The following is a 21,683-nucleotide window of genomic DNA, read 5'->3' as shown; positions in this document are numbered from 1 at the left end:
TATTATTGTGCGTGTTTATCTTGCTGGTAGCCTGGAACAAATGTTACTGAAGTAAATGTGCACTTTTTATTTGGGTGGACTGCAACTACAAAAACCACTGGCCAAGCCTGTAGTAAAATCAAAAGTATTTATAGCTATCAGAGATGTCCTAAATTACGGACAATCTCGGATAGCTATAGGACTGAGGAGACTGTCACACATTTGAGCTTTTAATGGGTGAAATACATCACATTTCTTTTTAAATTGCTAATTCAACACCTGCCAAATAAAAAACCTCAAATGGCCCTTCTCCTGAAAAATGAATCGGGCCGGATGAGCTGAAGTGGACTCGGCCCGGGTACCATTGATATACCTGGAATATACCAGAGTAATGTGATTCTGCCGGATTTGGGAAGGCCTTGGCCTGCATGAAGTTCTCAGAGTCCGAGTATCCCGAGTCTCAGATTAGGCCTGAGCCCAGTGTGTTGACTGGGTTTGGTATGCCTCGAGACCCTAACCCGCTTTGATGTGCGCTGGCCAGCGGTTGTTTGCCAAGTGTGCTAAACTGAATCATGCAGACCCTGCTGGCAAAAAAACATTACTAAAAATCTATAATTGTAATGCTCTAGTGTCTTATATGCAATGGGTGCCTGGCCCACAAACACTATGCCCATGTTTATATACGAAGATCTATATTCATTGAGTAGAATTTTGATAACTGGTCAGTAGTTCAATCAGATTTCAACCAAAAAAAAACATATAAACCAAAATAACGTCAAAAAGAGGTCATGATACATATGTTTTGATCTGGTTATAAAATGTCCCGACCAGATTTTAACCACTAAAATACCTCTATCCTGTAGTATGCCCACTGATAAATGACAATCCATCTAGACATTTGCCACCTAGGAAATGTGTGTGTGTGACTGGACCATCTCAAAGAGTACTTGACAATACGCCATACGCCTTACAACACATAAATGTCTTCTCGTCTCCCATGCATAAATCAACTTTCTTTCCCTAACAATAAAACAAACTAAATAATAGAAAAATGAAATAGAAATGTTTTTATCAAATCAAGTCTGAAAACGAACTGAAACTAAACTGAATTTCTGGTTAAAAAAAACAACAACAAAAACCCGAATATAAATAAGAACTATTAGAAAATCACAATTATAATAACCTTGAATTTGAATATGAAGAAGCAGCAGAGAGTGTATTTCTAACTAATTCTAGACAGATTACTAGACACAACAGTAGTTCTTTTTTTGGTTCTCTTTTATTCTTTTCCTGATTGAAATGTATTGTAAGGTCATTATTTCATTCATCACATTACATGACATGATGCACCAAGTCTAATACAATTGATTTACAGGAATACACTGAAACATACACAATGTTTTACAATGGATACGTGAAGTATAGCTCATTGCACTTACAACAGTGAATGTAACATTTGATTCATTTAGGGACTCTGCCTTTTGTTTTCTGTAGCTTTTTTCAATTAGATTACATTTTTTTTATACACCCCCCCCATTTTTTTTTGTTGTGTATGGAAGCCAGGATATCCCTTTCAAGGTTTTTTTTTCTTCTTCTCAATTTACAAACACAACATGTATAGAAACTCTACACTGACCAATATGTTTCTGAATACAACTTTTTGATTTTAAACAGTCTGCACGAGCCAGCCACATACACAATGCTTTAAAAAAAAGCAATAACTGCTCTTTTTTTTATTTTATTTTTTTTGTTACACAAAAGCACAAGTTTGGCGAGGTCGGCCTGTGTGGCTTCACTGCACACTATGGCGTCCCATGCCTGTGATGGTGTTCAGTATGACATTTACATGTTGTACAGCGTGGTCTATGGTCCTGACTGGTATTTACAGTGAATATGGTTGCCAGGTGAAAGGAGAGGCCTGAGGCTGGGGAGTCGGGCGTTAGGCTGCATTAGCATTAGCATTTGTTACTTTTCACTAAAAGATGACTGCTCCCTGATGGTTGTGAAACAGTTTCCTGTAGCTTTTTTTTCCCTCCTTCGTTTCAGCGTTCCCTTCCTAAACCTGTCACCCTTTTCTCTTCATCCATAGTAATAAATACTTTTAGTTGTTCACTGTGCATAGCCATCCGCAACCACCCACGGCAAGGGCAAGATCGTCACAGTTTGCTATGCTACTTTAAAAGCAACATTTTTTGGTTGACGTAAAAAAAAGACATGAGTGTTTTATTTGTCCCTGGCAAAATTCTGTGGTCTGAAGCCCATGTAATCCAGAGTAGATGTAGGACTGGATGGGACAGTAACAAGATGGCTTTCTTGATTGACCAACATTGGAATAATAAGCCCTTACTACTATGCATATTGACGTCCCCTTTCGTTTCGCCACGGTGCATTTTGTGTGTGCTTTCCTGAGGCAAAGTGATTGAACACAGTTACAAACTCCTTCAAACATAAACATACACAAGTCATAATTGGATTTTGATAAATATCGTTTCCCTTATTTTAAATTTTTTTTTTGTACAGCTTTATTATTATGACCTCTATTACATCTATATCTAATTTACACATATCTAATATTCCAGTCAGGGGACAATGACTATACGTCACTAGTCTGTTCTAATGGCAGTGAGCCTGTGAGGTGCTTTTTTCTATATACTGTAAGCAGGCCTTTGCACCAGCTCCGTTAGGTCAATATTGATACGATCATCATTCTCTTCCATAAACTTCTTAGAGATATGGACAGTGTACCAATCACTCTATTCATCTGTATGATAAAATAATATTTCTGTATATATATTCCATCAATAGAAGTCGTAATAAGTCATAAAAATATCTCCACTTTCTTTTTTTACATTGAACTAAATCGCCCATACTTTTAATAGTTGTTAGTGTACAGAGTGAGTTGTGGGTTTAAGGGATGTTCACACTAGCCTCCAAAGGTCCTTCAAGCCAGATGAATGGTGAGTGGATATAGCCTACAATGGTTTTCTGTGGGTCACACTAAAAGGAAACAAGCGTTGTAGTGCCAGCAGCCTCCCATCAACGTTCAGACTACACGAGTATCATATTATGTTAATAGGTATTGGCAGTGTACAAGGTCAACCCCTTTGATCATGAAAAGTGCCTGTCATTACAGAAATATTTGTGTTATATATTATCGTATATATTTAACATATAGTATTTGTTTTACATATACTGTATATTTATATACAGTACCAGAACCACACCTACTCAAGGGTTTGTCTTTTTCTTTTACTCTTTTCTACATTGTAGAATAATAGTGGAGACATCAAAACTGTGAAATAACACATATGGAATCATGTAGTAACCAAAAAAGTGTTTAACAAATCATTTTTGTTTTTTTTATTTTAGATTCTTTAAAGTAGCCATCCTTTGCCTTGATGACAGCTTTGCACACTCTTGGCATTCTCTCAACCAGCTTCACCTGGAATGCTTTTCCAACAGTCTTGAAGGAGTTCCCACATATGCTGGGCACTTGTTGGCTGCTTTTCCTTCACTCTGCGGTCCAACTCATCCCAAACCATCTCAATTGGGTTGAGGTCGGGTGATTGTGGAGGCCAGGTCATCTGATGTAGCACTCCATCACTCTCCTTCTTGGTCAAATCGTCCTTACACAGCCTGGAGGTGTGTTGGGTCATTGTCCTGTTAAAACAAATCATAGTCCCACTAAGCGCAAACCAGATGGGATGGCGTATCACTGCAGAATGCTGTGGTAGCCATGCTGGTTAAGTGTGCCTTGAATTCTAAATAAATCACAGATGGTATCACCAGCAAAGCACCCCCACACAATCATACCACCTCCTCCATGATTCATGGTGGGAACTACACATGCAGAGATCATCCATTCACCTACTCTGCGTCTCACAAAGAAGCGTTTGGAACCAAAAATCTCAAATTTGGACTCATCAGACCAAAGGACAGATTTCCACCGGTCTAATGCCCATTGCTCGTGTTACTTAGCCCAAGCAAGTCTCTTCTTATTGGTGTCCTTTAGTAGTGGTTTCTTTGCAGCAAATCGACCATAAAGGCCTGATTCACGCAGTCTCCTCTGAACAGTTGTTGAGATGTGTCTGTTACTTGAACTCTGTGAAGCTCTAATGAACTTATCCGCTGCAGCAGAGGAAACTGGGTCTTTCCTGTGGCAGTTCTCATGAGAGCCACTTTCATCATAGCGTTTGATGGGTTTTTGCGACTGCACTTGAAGAAACTTTAAAAGTTCATGAAATTTTCCGTATTGACTGACCTTCATGTCTTAAAGTAATAATGGATTGTCGTTTCTCTTTGCTTATTTGAGCTGTTCTTGCCATAATATGGACTTGGTCTTTTACCAAATAGGGCTATCTTCTGTATACCAACCATACCTTGTCATAACACAACTGATTGACTCAAATGCATTAAGGAAAGAATTTCCACAAATGTACTTTTAACAAGGAACACCTGTTATTAATTTAAATGCATTCCAGGTGACTACTTCATGAAGCTGGTTGAGAGAATGCCCAGAGTGTGCAAAGCTGACATCAAGGCAAAGGGTGGCTACTCTGAAGAATCTCAAATATAAAATATATTTAGATTTGTTTAACACTTTTGGTTACTACACGATTCCATATGTGTTATTTCATAGTTACAGTGTAGATAATAGTAAAAAACAAAACAAAAAAAACTGTAATGAGTAGGTGTCCAAACTTTTGCCTGATACTGTATATAAAATTGATATATTTCATCTCTTCATAGAATTGGCTTAATTCTTCAGCAGCTTTATTCACTTTACGAAATAAGAAGTGCACAAACTGGCAGCCAAATATTTGGATCCACGGCTGTTCTCTACGTAGAAGACCATTCACTGTACCCAGCAACCCATGCTTGAAGCAATAAAATGGCAGACTTTTATGACAGTATTCTGCATTAAAAAAAATGGCATCCGATTCCCTACAGCCTTTAGTACACAAATAGAAATAGCGTGTCGTTTTAGGGTGCCTATATAGTTAATCCTTTGGCAACGGGTCCCAATTTTCAGTGAGGGGACTCAAACATGCCAAAAAAACAACAACATTGAATCAAATTCCTGACGTAAACGTATTGTAGCTATATACAAACAAGTCAATTTGTTTTTGTAGCAGGAACGCTACAATAAAGCAGTATTTTTCTCAGGCATGACAACGATAGTGGTATTCGGTTGTTTTGTTTCTTCCCTAGTATTTCCCCTAAATATGATTAATTGCATAGAACGTTTGAAATGGAAAAGTTGCTGTCGACCACACACTTACGTTTTATTTGTCAAATATCGGTTTGTTTTGTAGTTTTGTAATAGGATGATGAGAAACACACGCATACTCACACATACATACAGACATCAGGAACGTAACGATACAGAAGTGACTGTTACTGAGATTTTGCCGGAGCATGCTTTATCCCAGCGTCCACACAGAGAGAGAGAGAGAGAGAGAGAGACACAATATACATCAGGTTTGGGATCCCATCAGTAGGCCCCCATCAGCGGGCCCCTGTAGCATCGGAGTGCCTGACCAGTCCCACCTGACCAGTCCAACTACACTGCACTGCAAAGAACAGCAGGAAGAACACTGACCTGAGAGGTTTCTGTGACAACTGTCAACATCTTGGGGTTTGCAGTTTGGTCGCAAAAACAAAGGCAAATAACTATCTGTGACTGAACCAACTGTGTCTTTGACCCTTCTGCGTCTAACGCTCCAGACACCTTTAACATGCACATAACTCATACAGCCATATGTGAGTGTGCGTAGACTAGGTTTCTCCAGTGTGTCAACCTCAGTATATTTGGAACACATAGCCTATATGTACTACTTGTCAGTAAGTATTATCTCTTTTCCCTTTTGTGTTCTTTTGGATATTAAAACATTTGTAGTAAGCCAGAAAACATGAAAACCCATTGATGATGATGACTGTCAACAAAAGAATGCTAAAGTACTTCAAGTCAGATTCAATGGTGATTTGCACTGGTTTGTATTCAGTGCCTCTCTGCTGTCTTGCAGTGCTCACATATCAAAATGGGCAGATATTATGTGCCTTGTCTGGGCAGTAACAAACTACACCAATGGATTTCCAGGGTCGTATTCATTAGAGCACACCGTTGCAAAACGTTTTACAACGGAAAATGAAAATGAGGATTTCTTATTGGACAATTTCAGGTAGTCCCTCCCTGTTTCAGTCCGTTGTTTCTTCGGTTTGGTGCCTAGTGAATCTGACCCCGGTGTGGCCCTGTTAAGATGTGACAGCAGAAAATCGCACAACTCAGATATACAGACAGAGGCAACACATTCCTGACCACTGATTTTTTTAAATGACACAAGACTGTGCTCTTTACTGACTTCCTTCCACATACTATTGCATTTTCATTATTAATAATCATAAATCAATAAATAACGTAATCAATTGTTATGGCATCCATAAAACACATAAATGTATGAAAAATAAATCATATAAATCATTTCAAACCTAAAAGTGAAACAACATACAAAAATATTCAATTCATCTCAGAGCCAGTGTTCTAGCTGACATCATTATCACATCAAAAGTCTGCAATGAAAATAAGCTTTATGGACACAACATCGAGTACAAAAATAAGATGTCACTTTACTCTAAATAAAAAGAATGGCATGATTAAGGCAAATCCGCTATCATGTAACAGAAAATCAGGCAAATACAGAGCGAGAACAAAAAACTGTTGTATAAAATAAAAAAAAACACCAGAGATCCAAACGTTGTAGGAAGGTTCAGAAACACTATGAACCCAAACGTTCTGGGGATGTTTTTTATTTTCTTATTAATGGCTTTGCAATGGCAAAAAAAAAAAAACCTAGCCACATTCGGCTCTCATGGTGCAACCAAAACCTCCCGAATGATGATTCTCCCATTCTGTGGCCAGATTCAGTGTTATGTCCACCTTGTCTTCTTTTGGAGTTTTGTAAATTAGCTTTATTATTAACCAGTGTCTTATGGCCTCTGTGATTGAAATGGTGAACAGTGTAAGGTCTTGGATATAAAGTTCCATGCATTCAAAATCCTAAATCCACTATACACTTCATAGACACATAACAACAACAAAAAGGAATGAGTCAGCATAAAAAAACGGTGCCTTCTTTCATTCTGGAATGTAAAGATAAAAACAGAACAAACCGTGGAGTCGTCATGCTAGTCATCCTTATTATGTATATATTTATTTTCTTTCTTCTTCTTCTTCTTCTTCTTCCCTAAATTGTTATCAGCATCCAAATGAAACAGGAAGTATTTAGTACCAGAAAAACCTACGAAGCGCTTCAGTTTTCTTTTCTTTATTCGGAGATGAAAGGAGAGTGTGTCTGAGCACAGGCTTATGGAATCAAGGATCCTACCCTGCCACCATGGCCACGCCGCCTGGGATGTATTCCGCCCCCAGCATGCAGCAGCACAACAGCCCACAGACTAGAGCAGTGGTTCCCAACCAGGGGTACTAGGACTCCTGGGGGTATTTGGCCTATCAACACGGGGTACTTGAGAAGACTCATGAGATAATAGGCCGACTGGTAAAATGCACATGAGGGGGTACTTCAGGGGTACTCCGGGCAGATCAAAATTCAGTTACCGAAAAAAGGTTGGGAACCACTGGACTCGAGGATAGCATCATCAGTGTGCTGCGGTGTCACAGTATTGTGGCTCCCTCCCATCCTCCTACAGAGCAGCTGGATGGAGTATTCCTTAGTATAGAGCCCATTCCCCAAAGGATAATGGCTGTTTGCGAGGTGGTGCTGAAACCCCGGACAGTGGCAGAGACCAGGGGGAACGGGCTCTCTATCCAACTAGCCGCTCTCTGGAAGGGTCCTCGGGGCTTGTGACCTCAGTGCAGACCACAGCCCTAGGGTGTTCTGGGGGTGTCAGGGTGTCAGGAGCCTGGTTCTTTGGCTGTGGGCATTGCAGCCGGGTGGCCTCAAAAGGATCTGGAGAACGTGAACACAAACTCAGGTGACTGGTATCCTCTGATTATCTTACTATAGCCTGAATGAAACAGTAAACACATGTAATGTATCCCCAATGAATGACAGAGGAATGCACAACTGAATTAAATCCTTCTGTGGAAATAAGCGTTCTAAGTGAACCCTTTCATTATATGCAGAGTTAAGCATACGATTAGAACAGAGTGAAATCCTATGATTCAACACTAGATGGTAGAAGAGCAGAAGAAAAGCAAGACTGAACTGTACAGTGTACTGAGGTCTGTGCAAGGTTATGTAATTATACTACCTCTCTATTACATTACACTCAGTTTATCCTCAGTGACACACATTTAACAAAATATTGACAGTACCAACCATTCATTGAATATTGTGATTGTAAGGACATGGCAGCCTACGTGTAGGCTCTCTCACTGAATCGGACATAAACACAGCAGAACGGTCCATTTCACAGACGGCTCGAAACAACAAGATGGTCTACTGTGCATGAGGCTCTGTTCATTCCATCAGCGGCCCCAGTATCTGTATATGAGAACGCTATGCTGAGAGAGACAGACTGGGGCTGTGGTCACATGAGGCGGTTAGTCATCATGGCATGATTGGCTGCAACACCTTGCACTACAGATACAGCATGAGTCTTCGTCTCAGGCAGCACACTGCCATTTCTGACAGCAGATCCCGACATTAGCACAGCATACAGTCCCACCTCCTTAAACGCATACTCCCGCTGGCTTATGATGTGTTTCATGTAGCATGATGTACAACTGCAGCACCCATAATGCTCTGTAATCATACACGGCTGTTATCTCAGTGAAGACGCTCCCGGAAGCGAACACAATGTCTCCTTAAATAATACATTTCAGCGTGGTTGATTTCCTTCTGGAGACGATGTTGTCGATGGATAATGGATCAGTCACACACTGGTTTCAAACTCATCGTCTCCAGAAGGAAATCAACCACGCTGGACAGCCATTCAAAACCAAAGTTCCAGTTGTCAACACTAGGGGTTTTATATTGGGTTCATTGGGTTGCTATGATGTAATGTACTGTAACATGGTCTTTCTCACTCATATTCTGTGCACTGCTGCCCCACTGTGGTAGAAGGAAGCCTCTGTGAGCGTAGTGGTCAATTCATAAAATGTCTGTGTGTCCCTGCCCAATTTGATGTGTGTGATATTCCTGCCTTCCTGTGGGTCTCAGTAGATGTCAGGTGATCCGCACGGTAGTGCTATCGTCAATAATGCTATGTTAAGCATGAGGGGTCGGTTCAGGTGTCACGTCGCAGGAAGTTTAGATATCACATAGAAACGTATCGTGTGGAACAGTTAGCTGTTAGCTGTGTTCATTACATTTATATCCCAGTGAATACAACCAAGTCACCCTGTGACCCTAAAAGGCCGTGACCTCAATGGGCACCATGGGAGAGCAGGGCTCCGATGTCACAACTTCACAACACAATTAAAAACCAATCAGGAGTGCTCTCTTCTGTCACAAAGGAAATGATGCTATAATATAAACAAACGTTGTGGTTGTTCTGCTGCCTTGGTTTCACAACTTTATTCTTGGGCCCAGTTAATTACTCTGGAGAGGTTATATAGCAATGCTGGTTTGTCATTTTCAACATAGCGATGCAATCATACATTACTACAGCGTGATATGAAATCTATTATGCACTATGGGGGAAGAGGAGGAGGTAGAGAGATGAAGAGGAGGTAGAGAGAGGAGGAGGTAGGGAGGAAGAGGAGGTAGAGAGAGAATGGAAGGTAAAGAATGGTTACTTTAGCAAACAAAGGTAAACCAGTGCCATCTGTACTTGTAGCGGATGAACAGTGAGGAGTTGAGAAGTATACAGTGTATGTTGTGGGGTGGGGGAGTGGAGAAGAAGGGGTCCTGGGGGGAGGTGGATGGATACACAATCTTCTGGCACACATTACCACGTCACTCAATCTCATATCCATCCACGGACACTGTTACCGGCCAAAGAGCCTTTCCATAGTCAGAGAGCGTGCTCTGTTTTCTGTGAATTTGATGAGTCCAGTTCATAACCGGATAACCCCCTTCATCTAATTCACTGATGCATGATTAAAAACAGTGGCTAGCCAGAAAGTAACAATACCCTAACTATACATGTTTGAGGGTAGAGGGTTCTGTTTGAAGGAAAAATCCACTAAACATTTTTGTGACCCTTTGCTTCTTGAAAGTGACACTTTGCTTCTTGAAAGTCCAAACTCTTGTGCTGCACTTGACCGCTGACATGCAAAACATTTTGGGACTGTATCAACAGTGGACTAATGAAGAAAATACCAAATGATAGTTTTTGAGTGGAGTTTTTCTTTAACTATTTGTCTCCCAATGCTTTGTGATATAAAGGGACTGCAGTTGAACCACAAGATACTCTGCAGTTCAGTTACAAACTACTACAATCAAATATGGGATTTTCTATTCTCTCTATAAACTGGTAGAAGAGGTAGAAGATAACAAAATGGCGCTAACACTGCCAAAACGAATGACACAATGCCACAGACAAGTGTCGGTCGAATTTGCCCTGAATTACATGCTATCTCATTGAGTCTTTCAATGTCTTTCAACTTATATTAACCCTCTGAGGTAAGATCGAAACTCTTCATGAAGGTTGTGTCACAAACATTGGACATCGAAGGCCATTCGGCAGACTTCTTTAACCCTGGTTGCCCATAGAAACGTGACCTGCGGGTGGCCCTAGAGAATCGCACTGTCAATTCCAGTGTATGGATGTTACAGTAATATGGCTGTTACGGTGCACTCATGCAGAGGCTGACAGAGAGCCCATGGGTCAAGGGTCAGGGTTCATGAAAAGGTTAGCGCAAGGTGCAGTGCTGTTTTGCAGTAAACAGTATAGGCCTACTATATGTAAACAATAGCAGGAGTGACTTGACTGCAACATATTAAGAGATGAAGAGTGTAGAATCTACCTTTGCTGGGAACTAAATTGTTTCCAACACCATCACTACATAATTAACTATATTAGTAAATAATGATTATTGTTTTGTGATAATTCTTGTGTCATTAGTGTACCCACCATCCTACCTTTTCTAATCTTAGTTGTGCTTGATGAGTCTGTGTGCACTACTTACTGTCTGGCCTGCCAGAGAAAGCAGCATTGTTTCTCTGCAATCGTGTGCTCAGGCCTGGGACGTGCAGCATCCATTGATTCCTGTCCTCATTGGCTGAATGAGGGTGGGAAAAAACAATCAATCTTGAGCTGATTGATCATGATCATGTTAGGTTCGCTAATCTTTTCCAATTCTATTTTAAAATGCTGCAACTTGAAATATACACAATACTGTATGTACTGCTTACTAAGTTCAGTGTCATTTATGTTTTTCCACATTACACTACAATAAAGCCATTGGGTCACTTTGGAAAATCAATACTTTACAAAGTCGTTTTTTAATGTAATTTTCTGAAAATGAGGGAGCTTTAGGCAGGGAATAGAGATTTTGGACTCACCAGTGTGCTCAGAATTCCTCTATTGGTGGCTATATCTTTCCCTCCCTCCCTCTCTCTCTCTCTCTCTCTCTCTCTCTCTCGCTCTCATAGTAAAACAAAGCAGGGGTCTTCCTAGGTTTTTCTGGTACGAAGCCTCACAACGTCCTCCATAACATTTACAGACACCTGAAATCACACGACCGTGAGACTCCCACTTGTCACTTACTGGGGTGAGCTGTCATACTGTTCTAAAATCCTTGTTCAGGACACAGGAGAGACACTCAAACCTACACACACTGCCTACAAACAATTTGCACAAGGTGGTCCGGGAACCACCCACACACAGTTAGAAGAAATAGTACCAGGTAAAGTTTTTCTGTCTATAGCCGAGCGCACTGCTACCTCACTGACCGTGTTAAGGATTTTTACTTGGTAACGCAGGTGAACACTTACCTTCATCTCAACACCTCACCACAACGAGGTGAACTTCTTGCCGAAACCGGAGATTGCTGTTGGAGGGAGGGAGGGAGAGAGCGAGAGAGAGTTTAGGCATGTTGTAGCAAGTAGAATGCACCGTAAAGGTTACGTTGATGGAATGACATGAAAGTTCCACAGAGAGAGAGTAAAAACGTCTGAGGCTGAGATCCAGCATGTCACCTTCTCCTAGTTTTCCTGCTGCCTCCGCAGGGTTTCCTGGTAGGACTTTAGAGAGGAGGCTGTCCCCCTCCATCCCTGGTTGACCTGTTGCTGCGCTCCCGATGCCACTGGGTCTAGGGGCGGCCTTGGAGCCTGCAGGGAGAAGGGAGAGGGGGAGGGAGATGGATGATGATTAGAAACTGATTTTCCAAAAATGTGCCTACAGTATGAGAAAGAATCTTAAAATATAGTTGAATCCTATGTTTGGTGTACTTTTCAATTCAAATACTTTATTTTTAATCCAGTTCATGCCATACTCCAGTTTAGTGCACACTATCACAACAGTCTGAAGCCATTGCATTTATCTGGAGATGACCGCACCAGCTTTTGACATAAATCTGATATAAATCTTTGCGCTTTACAGACTGTTTCTGACCCGGGTCTCTATTTCCACAGAGGAACTGTCTATGCAACTGTTAGCGAGGTGATGGGATTGTATAGACTAGAGCAGGTAGTCTATGCGGGGTATGTGCAATGCCGTCGGGGGTACGCCAAATAAAAATGTGATTCACATTTTTTTTTTAAGAATCGAACAATCCATTTATATTTTCCAACAAATCTATACATTTGGGTGAGGTTTTTTTCTCGCCTGATTAACCTCATTTCACTGCCAAAAATAAAATTAAACCATCTAGTGTTCAGTGAAATAACAACACAATGTCAAATACAGGTAGTCTAGTCAAATAATTAACAACCAATCACATTAACCCTTACTCTCTCGCGGGAATTTGGTCCATATGTAGCCAAAATTAGCTGCTGCTCATGTTGGTATCTGTACTGATGGCGCAAAAGCCATGACAGTGGAGAGGTAACGCACGTGCAAGCAGTTGCTCCCGATGCCACTTGGGTACACTGCAGCATCCACTGAAAGGCTCTTGCTGCCAAGGGAATGCCTGACCGCTTGAAAGACGTTTTGGACAGTACAGTGAAAATGGTTAACTTTGTTAAAGCAAGGCCCACGAGCAACTCTCGTGTATTTTCTGCACTATGCAATGATATGGGCAGCGATCATGTAACGCTTTTACAACATACAGAAGTGAGCTGGTTATCAAGGGGCAAAGTATTGACACGTTTTTTTAAATTGAGAGACAAGCTTAAAATTTTCTTTACTGACCATCATTTTCACTTGTCTGACCGCTTGCATGATGATGAGTTTCTCCCACGACTGGCCTATCTGGGTGATGTTGTTTCTCGCCTGAATGATCTGAATCTAGGTTTACAGGAACTCTCCACAACTATATTCAATGTGCGGGACAACACACAGGTCTTTCCATCATTGTATGATTTTTTGTGTGCAAATTAACTCAAGCTTACAGACAACGTCAAACGTGATATAGCGAAGTACCTGAGTGAGTTGGTTGCGCAATTATGCAGGTACTTTCCCGAAATGGATGACACAAACAACTGGATTTGTTATCCCTTTCATGCCCTGCCTCCAGTCCACTTACCGATATCTGAACAAGAGAGCCTCATAGAAATTGCAACAAGCGGTTCTGTGAAAATGTAATTTAATTAGAAGTCACTGCCAGATTTCTGGATTGGGCTGTGCTCAGAGTATCCTGCCTTGGCAAATCACGCTGTTAAGACACTGATGCCCTTTGCAACTGTAACCAATGTGAAATGGATAGTTAGTTAGCGGGGTGCGCGCTTATAGCGTTTCAATCGGTGATGTCACTCGCTCTGAGACCTTGGAGTAGTTGTTCCCCTTGCTCTGCAAGGGCCGCGGCTTTTGTGGAGCGATGGGTAACGATGCTTTGAGGGTGGCTGTTGTCGATGTGTTCCTGGTTCGAGCCCAGGTAGGGGCGAGGAGAGGGACAGAAGCAATACGGTTACACAACCACGTTCCTATGTGAGAGTGTATTCTCGGCCCTCACGAGCATGAAAACTACTAAATACAGGCACAGAATGTGTGTGGAAAATTATTTAAGACTGAGACTCTCTCCAATACAACCCATCCTTTCAAGCACACCCTTCTTATTAACAAATGAGTTATTCACAATTTTCAATTAACAAATAAGGTTTTATATGTAAGATGGTTAAATAAGAGCAAAATTATTGATTATTATTATATTATTATTTGTGCCTTGGTCCTATAAGAGCTCTTTGTCACTTCCAACGAGCCGGGTTGTGACACAAACTCACACTCATTCTTATGGGTAATAAATGTATCCTATAATGTGTGTGTGGCAAGCTTACAATGATGGCAAAACACAGCATTTGAGAGTGCGGTGACCCTGGTGCTAGAGAGGGTACGCAGCTGGAGGTTGAATGTTTGAATGGGTACGGGACTATAAAAAATGTGGGAACCACTGGACTAGAGCATGTCAACACAGACACAATTGAACCGTGACACGGAAATGGCTATATTATACGTAAAAACAACTGGAAATCAGACTGTAAAAACAACAGGAAATCAGCTCCAAGTGATTTAAATTCAAGAAATCTGTTCCCAGGTATTCCCCTCCCACGTATAATATAGAGAGAGATACAGTTGAAGTCGGAAATGTACATACACTTAGGTTAAATCTATTATTCTGACATTTCACATTCTTAAAATGAAGTGGTGATCCTAACTGACCTAAGACAGGGAATTATTATGATGATGAAATGTCAGGAATTGTGAAAAACTGAGTTTAAATGTATTTGACTAAGGTGTATGTCAACTTCTGACTTCAACTGTATGTAATCAAGATATATTAGTATATCATTTTTCATAATTTTTGTTTTTCCAAATGTTAGAATTTTTCTTCCACTTCATTGACAAAAAAAAAAAGACAATTAAACCCATTTTAATCCGACCTAGTAACACAACAACATTTGGAAAAATTCAAAGGGTGTGAATTCTTTCTGAAGGCAGTATTCACACAGTACACACACTCCCCACCTTGCACCCACCCGCCCACCACTTATGCTGCTGCCATACTGTTGACTATTATTATTATTATTTAACCTGCTACCAGTCGCTTTCTCCTAATCCGTCTGACATGTTCATATCCTCTAATGCTCCAGTATCCCTGCACATTGTACATGTGGTACTGACACTGACCCTGTATATAGCTTCCTCTCTTAGTTCTTATTTCTTTTGTAAAAAAAAATCATGTGTTACACGATTTTGGTATGGAATACTGCACTGTTGGGTAGGGCTTGCAAGTTAAGCATTTCTCTATACTTGGGCATGTGACAAATGAAACTTGAAGTTGAAATGAACTTTCCCTCTGTGTTTCCAGAGTTAGGGTTATCCATCAACTTTCCAAAGCCTTCTCAGAATTAATGCCTGGGATTAAACAGGACACCCGTGCTACCTGATTACGTAACACACTCTCTCTGTGTGTGTGTGTGTGTGTGTGTGTGTGTGTGTGTGTGTGTGTGTGTGTGTGTGTGTGCGCGGATCTGTCTGTCTGTCTGTCTGTCTGTCTGTCTGTCTGTCTGTCTGTCTGTCTGTCTGTCTGTCTGTCTGTCTGTCTGTCTGTCTGTCTGTCTGTGGGAGATTGACTAATGTATGCCTACACTCTAAAAAATGCTTGGTTAATATTTGGGATCCCAGTGCTGGGTATACAATGGAAAGAACACACGCTGGGTTATTTTGACCCAGCCAGTTGGGTTATACCCAAACATGGGTTAATTCAACCATCAGTTGGGTTTTTATTCACTTTCATGCTGGGTTGACGCAGCAGCTGCGTGGTCAGCGGCGTGGTCTATTAGGGGTGTGGCTGGACCAACTCAGTGACCCAGCAGTTGGGTCATCCAAACAACCCAGAATGTTTTAGAGTGTAGGAGAAGTGTACTAATCACTCTCTGTCAAATGTTCAGTGGGTGGAGCAGGAGCAGTTTGAGTGCAGACAGGGATGTTTACCTATTCCTGTGAGTGGGGGTTGAGGTGTTTTTGCAGGTTGGGCTGCCCCTCCTATGACAGCTTTGGCCCCTATGGCAGTCACAGGGGGTGTGTTTGCGACAGGTGCTTGCTGGAAGAGCGAGACAAAGAGATGAGGAACACGGTTAAACGTGGCAAACTGACTGTACATCGCTCATTTTGTTCTGACGCACTGAAAAATGTGATTCATATCATGTTGACCCCCTACTTTAAAATACCAAAACTTCATTTGACAGACAGAATGATGCAGAATGAGTATTATCAATGCCAGAGATCATTGGGCTGAAACCAGTTTCATGCTTCCTCCCTGCAAACCAACCAGCCGCACATCTAAGCATGCATCTAGATTTACAAACTGGGAATATGATCTCTGTAAGGGGTTAATGGAACAAATATAACATAATTCGCTTAGCATTGTGGACGTTTGCCAAATAATAACACAGGATTTGTTTTGCATTCACTTCACCCGGCAAACGGATACATTCCAATCATTTCAACCCTCAATTAGCATTTTGAATAAATTATTTTGAAATCACTCATCGGGCCTTTCAGAGAGAACAGACAGTTCAAATGAATGTGGTACGGGATGAATGTGATTGGATGTATACGATTGTCTAACAACTGTATTTCTATGTGGAGCGTAGAACTATCTTTCAGAACCATATCTCAGTCTGCACATAATATTGATGATCATACACAACACGGAATATTTCATTTTACGTTATCAGTATCGGCTATAGCACAGAGATCCTATAATTCCTATAATTCAGGTTCTCTATGGCCTAGAGTATAGGATTAGATGCAAAACACAACACATAGCCGAAAAACGTTTGCATGTTGTATAGTTCTGTATATTATAAACATGTCGATGTATTCAGAGACATAAGAAAACAAACGGGGAATGATTTGCAGTGGAAGACATTTTGGGGATGAATCTCTCTCCTCCATCTGAGTGGACGAGACAGAGGCTGTTACACTGCCACTATCTACAGCCACAGTGCTAATCACAAGACCAGATAAGGTCTGCCAACAGGATTTCACACACATTTAAATAAAACCTCTTCTCACAATGATGTGCTAGGCCTTATCAGAGAGACAGAGAGAGAGGAGGTAGAGAGGGAGATGGAGAGAGAGAGAATGAGAGAGGGGGTGTAGAAGAGAGAGGAAAAGGAGGAGGGAGACAGACGAAACAGAGGCAAGAAAGAGATGAGAGGGAGAGATGCCACCAAAGACCTCTAAAGCCGTCTCAACACGTGAAATAATAATCTACACACATTTACAGTGATTCTCATGTAGATGGTACATTTGAATAATCATGACACTTTCAATCCAGAGTCACTGATTGTTTGTAACCACACGTTCACTGCACTATGTCATAATCCTGTACTCACCGCAGTTGGTGGCAGTTGCCCCAGTGGGCCTCCTGCCTGTGGCTGGCGACCGGCTTGACCAGGACCAAGCTGACCAGGCTTGGCCTGTAGACCCTGCTGGGCTTGGGCCAGGCCCAGAGGCTGCTGGCCCCCAGGGGTGGTGCCTGCAGGGGTGGTGCCTGTCTGTCGTGCCGCCAAGGACTGGGGCTGCTGCTGCAGCTGGGTGCGCTGGCCTTGCTGCAGCCCGTCCTGCTGGGAGGTAGGACCCTGTCCCCTAGAGCCCGGGGGCCCACCGGCGGATCCCGGCACACGGCCAGAGCTGCCCTGGCCCCTGGAGGAGGAGGGAGGGTGACCCTGGAGTTCTTGCTGCTTCCTGGAGGAAGTCCGCCCATCATGGGAGGATGAGGACTTGGAGGAGCGGCCCTGGCTGTGGTGGTGGCCCGACGGGTCCCTGGAGTAGTCCGATGAGTGATACCCCCCCTGGGAGCGCGGGTCACCCCTCTTCCCTGACGAGGACATCTGGCGGGAGTCGTGGCGCATGGACGGGTCTTTGGGGTGGCCCTTGGAGGAGCGCGAGGAGCGTGGTTCGTCTGAGTGGCGGGACGAGGCGGAGTGTCTCCCAGAGCTAGTGCTGCCGTGGTGGCGATGGTCTCGCGTGGTGGAAGATTGGCGGGTGTGGCCGTACTCGTCCTGGGGCCACAGGTCCTCCTCTGGGGGCTCGTCATAGTCGTGGTAGGTGTGCTTGACGTGGCGGCTACGGCCGGACGAGTGGCCACCACTGCCATAGTGGCGGGAGCTAGAGCGCAGGTCCCTGGGCTTCTCAAACCAGTCCGTCTCTTCCTGGCCAAGATGGTAGGCTTTGGAAACCAAGAGTAGATCACAGTCAATCTCCAAGTCTGACGGCGACAGAGGCATGCAGACTGAGACCATGCAAAAGAAGAACAGGAAGGAGAGAATAGAAAGAGAAAGGAAAACAAAAAAACTAAAGAGAAGTCAAGATTTACACCCATGCATGATGCGAAAACAAGACACACATAAAAAAAGAAAACAAATGGAAAACACTGATGGAAAAAAAATCACAAAATAAGTTCATCACAAAATGTAAACGAAACAACTTTCACAAGACGACGGTATTGTGTGAAAAAAAGTTGTGCACCTCTCAGAATAGCATGCAAGTGAAAAGAAAGTGACGAACTAAGTGAAGAAACTGGACGTGGCTGTTCATGCAAACAGCACAGACAGCAGTCAGTCAGTCGGGACGTGAGCAGCCAGAATACGCCTTGAGACACAACACCAGCACAGCATGCAACGACTCTCTCTCTTTCTCTCATCTAGCCTTATCTCTGGTTGGGTGGGGGATGTTTATTCGTGGGCAGAGACTGGCATTTAGCACCCATTTACCTTCACTGTCCGAAACAGCGCAATGCATATCGTCTATAATGTAAGAATTGTCGGGTTTGTAGACGTGTGTCCGGGGCAAGTCTCTCATGTGATCCTGCACGTCAGGCATGGAGTGGCTGGAGCCGTACTGGCTGTAATACTGACTACTACGGCTGTCGTACAGCTCTGGGCCCAGGGAGGAGGCCCTCACATGAACACCCATGGGGCTGAGAGGGCTCTCCTCCGACGAATACTGAGAGCGCATGGGGGGTCTGCCCCGGGTATAGCTCGCCCTGTATGATGAGCGCTCCCTGTCCCCATCTCTCTCGTAGGAGCGGCTGCGGTAGCCGGCGTAGTCCCGGGACGAGATCTTGTCCATGCCGTAGCCTGTGGAGCGCGAACGGCCCGAGGTGTAGTACATGCGCTCCTCCGGATAGGAGTATCTCTTCTGCTCGTAGGCGCTCTTCCTCAGGCCGTGGGCCATGTCGTCCTGCAGCTTCCTGGCCCGCGACGCCACGCTGAAGCTGCCGCCGCCCGACGTGCTCGCGGCGTAGGAGGCCAGGTCTGCCTCCACGTCGCGTGCTTCCTCGATGGGGGAGAACTTAGAGATCTTCTGCTCCCCGCCTTGCTTGCGGTGCTTGCTGCGCTTTGAGGACATGACGGCCGGAGCCAGGCTTTTGGAGGCGTGCTTCTGGATGCCGGTGCGCTGTGCGCCGTGTTTGGTGTAGTCGTCATAGTAATAGGAGGACCCCCCACCCATGCTAGTGCTGCTGCTGCCCACTACTCGGCCATATGTGTCTGACCCTCGCGGGTGGTAACTGCTCTTACCCCTGCTGTGGTGGTCGTACAGGTCTTCCTCCCTGGTCAGCTCGTCCTCCGGCCTGCCGTAGGAGCTCCCTCCTCTCGCCGGACCGCTCTCCCCTGCGTAGCGTACACCGTGGCCATCGCTCCGGTGCATGTCCGCTGTGCCGCCCAGGCCCTCCTTGGTCAGCTCGCTGATGTCATCGCACATGACGTAGTTCCTTGGGACATTCTGCTCCAGGCTTGCGGGGCCATAGAGACCGTCCTGTGCGTAGGTAGAGGGGCTGTCAACTGAGTGCAGACGGTCAGATGGAGTGCCGTGGCCGTAGCTGTTGGCCACTGTGGCAGTGTATTGGCCATAGGAGCTGGCTGTAGTGGTGTAGCCATAGGTGTTAGCTGTGGTGGTAGTATACTGGCCATACGTACTGGCCGGGGTTGAAGTGTACTGCTGCCCGTATGTGTTGGATACTGTCGTGGTGTACTGGCCATATGTACTGGAGACTGCCGTAGAGTATGGCCCATAAGTGTTGACCATGGTGGTACCACCAGTATACTGTCCATATGGGGGTGCCCCACTGGAGGAGGAGTAGATGATGTCTTGGGCCGTGGTGGTCACCCCTACAGTGGGGTTGCTTACGACCTCATAATTGGTGGGCATCTTGTGCTCCAGGTCAGCCAGTGAGGTCTGTCTCGGTCTCTGGTGGACAGTGAGGATGTCTGCCTGGGGCTGGTAGGGCGTGATCTGCCCAGGGCCAGCTGGGTAGGACACCTGACTGGGGTATGGAGAGGTGTGGGTGGGGTAGGGAGGTTGGCCAGGCTGGGCATGCTGGAATCCCTGGTGGCTAGGCTGTTGCTGTTGCTGAGGCAGTGGGTGCACACCCTGCTCTGTCGGGTAGGGGGGATGGCTCTGTGGGAATGTGTGGGAGGAGAAGGACTGAGTCTGGTAGGATGGGGGAGGATGTTGGGTCTGCAGGGGGGTGGGCTGGGGGAGAGCCGCTGCCTGGGACACTGAAGGGTAGGGGGGCTGGTTGAAGGCTGCAGTCTGGTAAGGGGTGCCGGGCTGGGGAGCTGGAGCTGGCTGGCTCAGGGTGTGGTAGGACTGGTAGGAGACGAAGGAGGAGGTGGGAGGAAACTGGGCGGCTGTGTTGAAGTCACTGGTGTACTGGCTCAGTGGTGCTGTGCTGGGTCTGGTCAGCACCCCGTTGCTCTCGTAGGAAGCTACAGCCGCCGCCAGCCGCAGGTTATTCAGCTCGCTGTCTGACATGTAGTCTCGCGGGTCGCCCATGCAGCGCAGATAGGCCATATCCCTCCTCTCCCTCTCCTTCACCAGGGTCTCCTTGCGCTGATGGATGCCCAGTTCCAGGTAGCGCAGCTTGGCATCAATCTCCTTCTCCTCCTCCTCCAGCTCCTGCTGCTGCTTGCGGAGCTTGGTGGACTCCTGCTCCACGGCCTTCAGCTCGTGGGTGAGGTCCTTCAGCAGGCTGGCTTTGGCTGCCAGACCTGGCCTGGTCCCGGCCCTCAGTGAGGGCACGGAGGGCATGTACATCTGGGGGAGGGCCGGAGTGACAATGGGGAGGTGGCTTTCCTCTGGTGGGGGGCTGGGCAGGGTCCTCTTCACCTTCCTCAGGGCGCTCTGCTGCAGGGCGGCCAGCTGCAGGGAGACAGGGGGCAGGGCCATGAGAGCAAGGGTTAGGGAAAGAGCTTGCACAACAGAGCATTACACACGTGACATAGATGTGTATTGTTCCTCAAGGACGATACGAAATACAAGGTACATTCTTAAAGTGTGATCATACATTACTTAATGTGCCTGTGCAAAAGAGAAAACAAATTGCTGTAAACTTAAACTTGATAAATACTGTATCAATATTTTTGCTACCTTAAATGGCATTGCTACAGTTACATAACAGTGCAAAGCAATACAAATGTCTATCATTTAACATTTCCACTAACATTTCTGTATTATGTTACATCCTCAGCCATGCCACAACCGTGCATGCAGCACTAAGTGAGCGCAGAATAAAACTTAGTGGTAATTAAATTTAGATTTCCATTGGGAGTAAAATTCATCACAGTCTCAAGAAAGGTTGAGGAAGATAGCCCCAGTATCTGTCAGCAACATGAATGTTTAATTAA

General features: G+C 44.4%; 1 protein-coding gene across 1 annotated transcript in view; it reads right to left on the bottom strand.

The window, feature by feature from the left end:
- Positions 1-7,201: 7,201 nt before the first annotated feature.
- The window catches only part of LOC115166387 (protein bassoon-like), an 86,720-nt gene continuing 72,238 nt past the window's right edge, over positions 7,202-21,683 (bottom strand). Inside the window, exons 5-12 of the mRNA XM_029720293.1 lie at positions 18,768-21,198; positions 17,388-18,223; positions 15,979-16,087; positions 12,087-12,218; positions 11,883-11,938; positions 11,451-11,615; positions 11,075-11,167; positions 7,202-7,946 (exon numbers count right to left, since the gene is read on the bottom strand). Coding sequence (XP_029576153.1) covers positions 11,898-11,938; positions 12,087-12,218; positions 15,979-16,087; positions 17,388-18,223; positions 18,768-21,198 — 3,549 coding nt within the window. The 3' untranslated portion in view covers positions 7,202-7,946; positions 11,075-11,167; positions 11,451-11,615; positions 11,883-11,897. The remainder of the gene's footprint in view (positions 7,947-11,074; positions 11,168-11,450; positions 11,616-11,882; positions 11,939-12,086; positions 12,219-15,978; positions 16,088-17,387; positions 18,224-18,767; positions 21,199-21,683) is intronic.

Source organism: Salmo trutta, chromosome 28, assembly GCF_901001165.1.
Source record: "Salmo trutta chromosome 28, fSalTru1.1, whole genome shotgun sequence".
Lineage (NCBI taxonomy): Eukaryota > Metazoa > Chordata > Actinopteri > Salmoniformes > Salmonidae > Salmo > Salmo trutta.
Note: the sequence above shows the minus strand (reverse complement) of the source record. Positions and strands in the feature narration are given on the sequence as shown.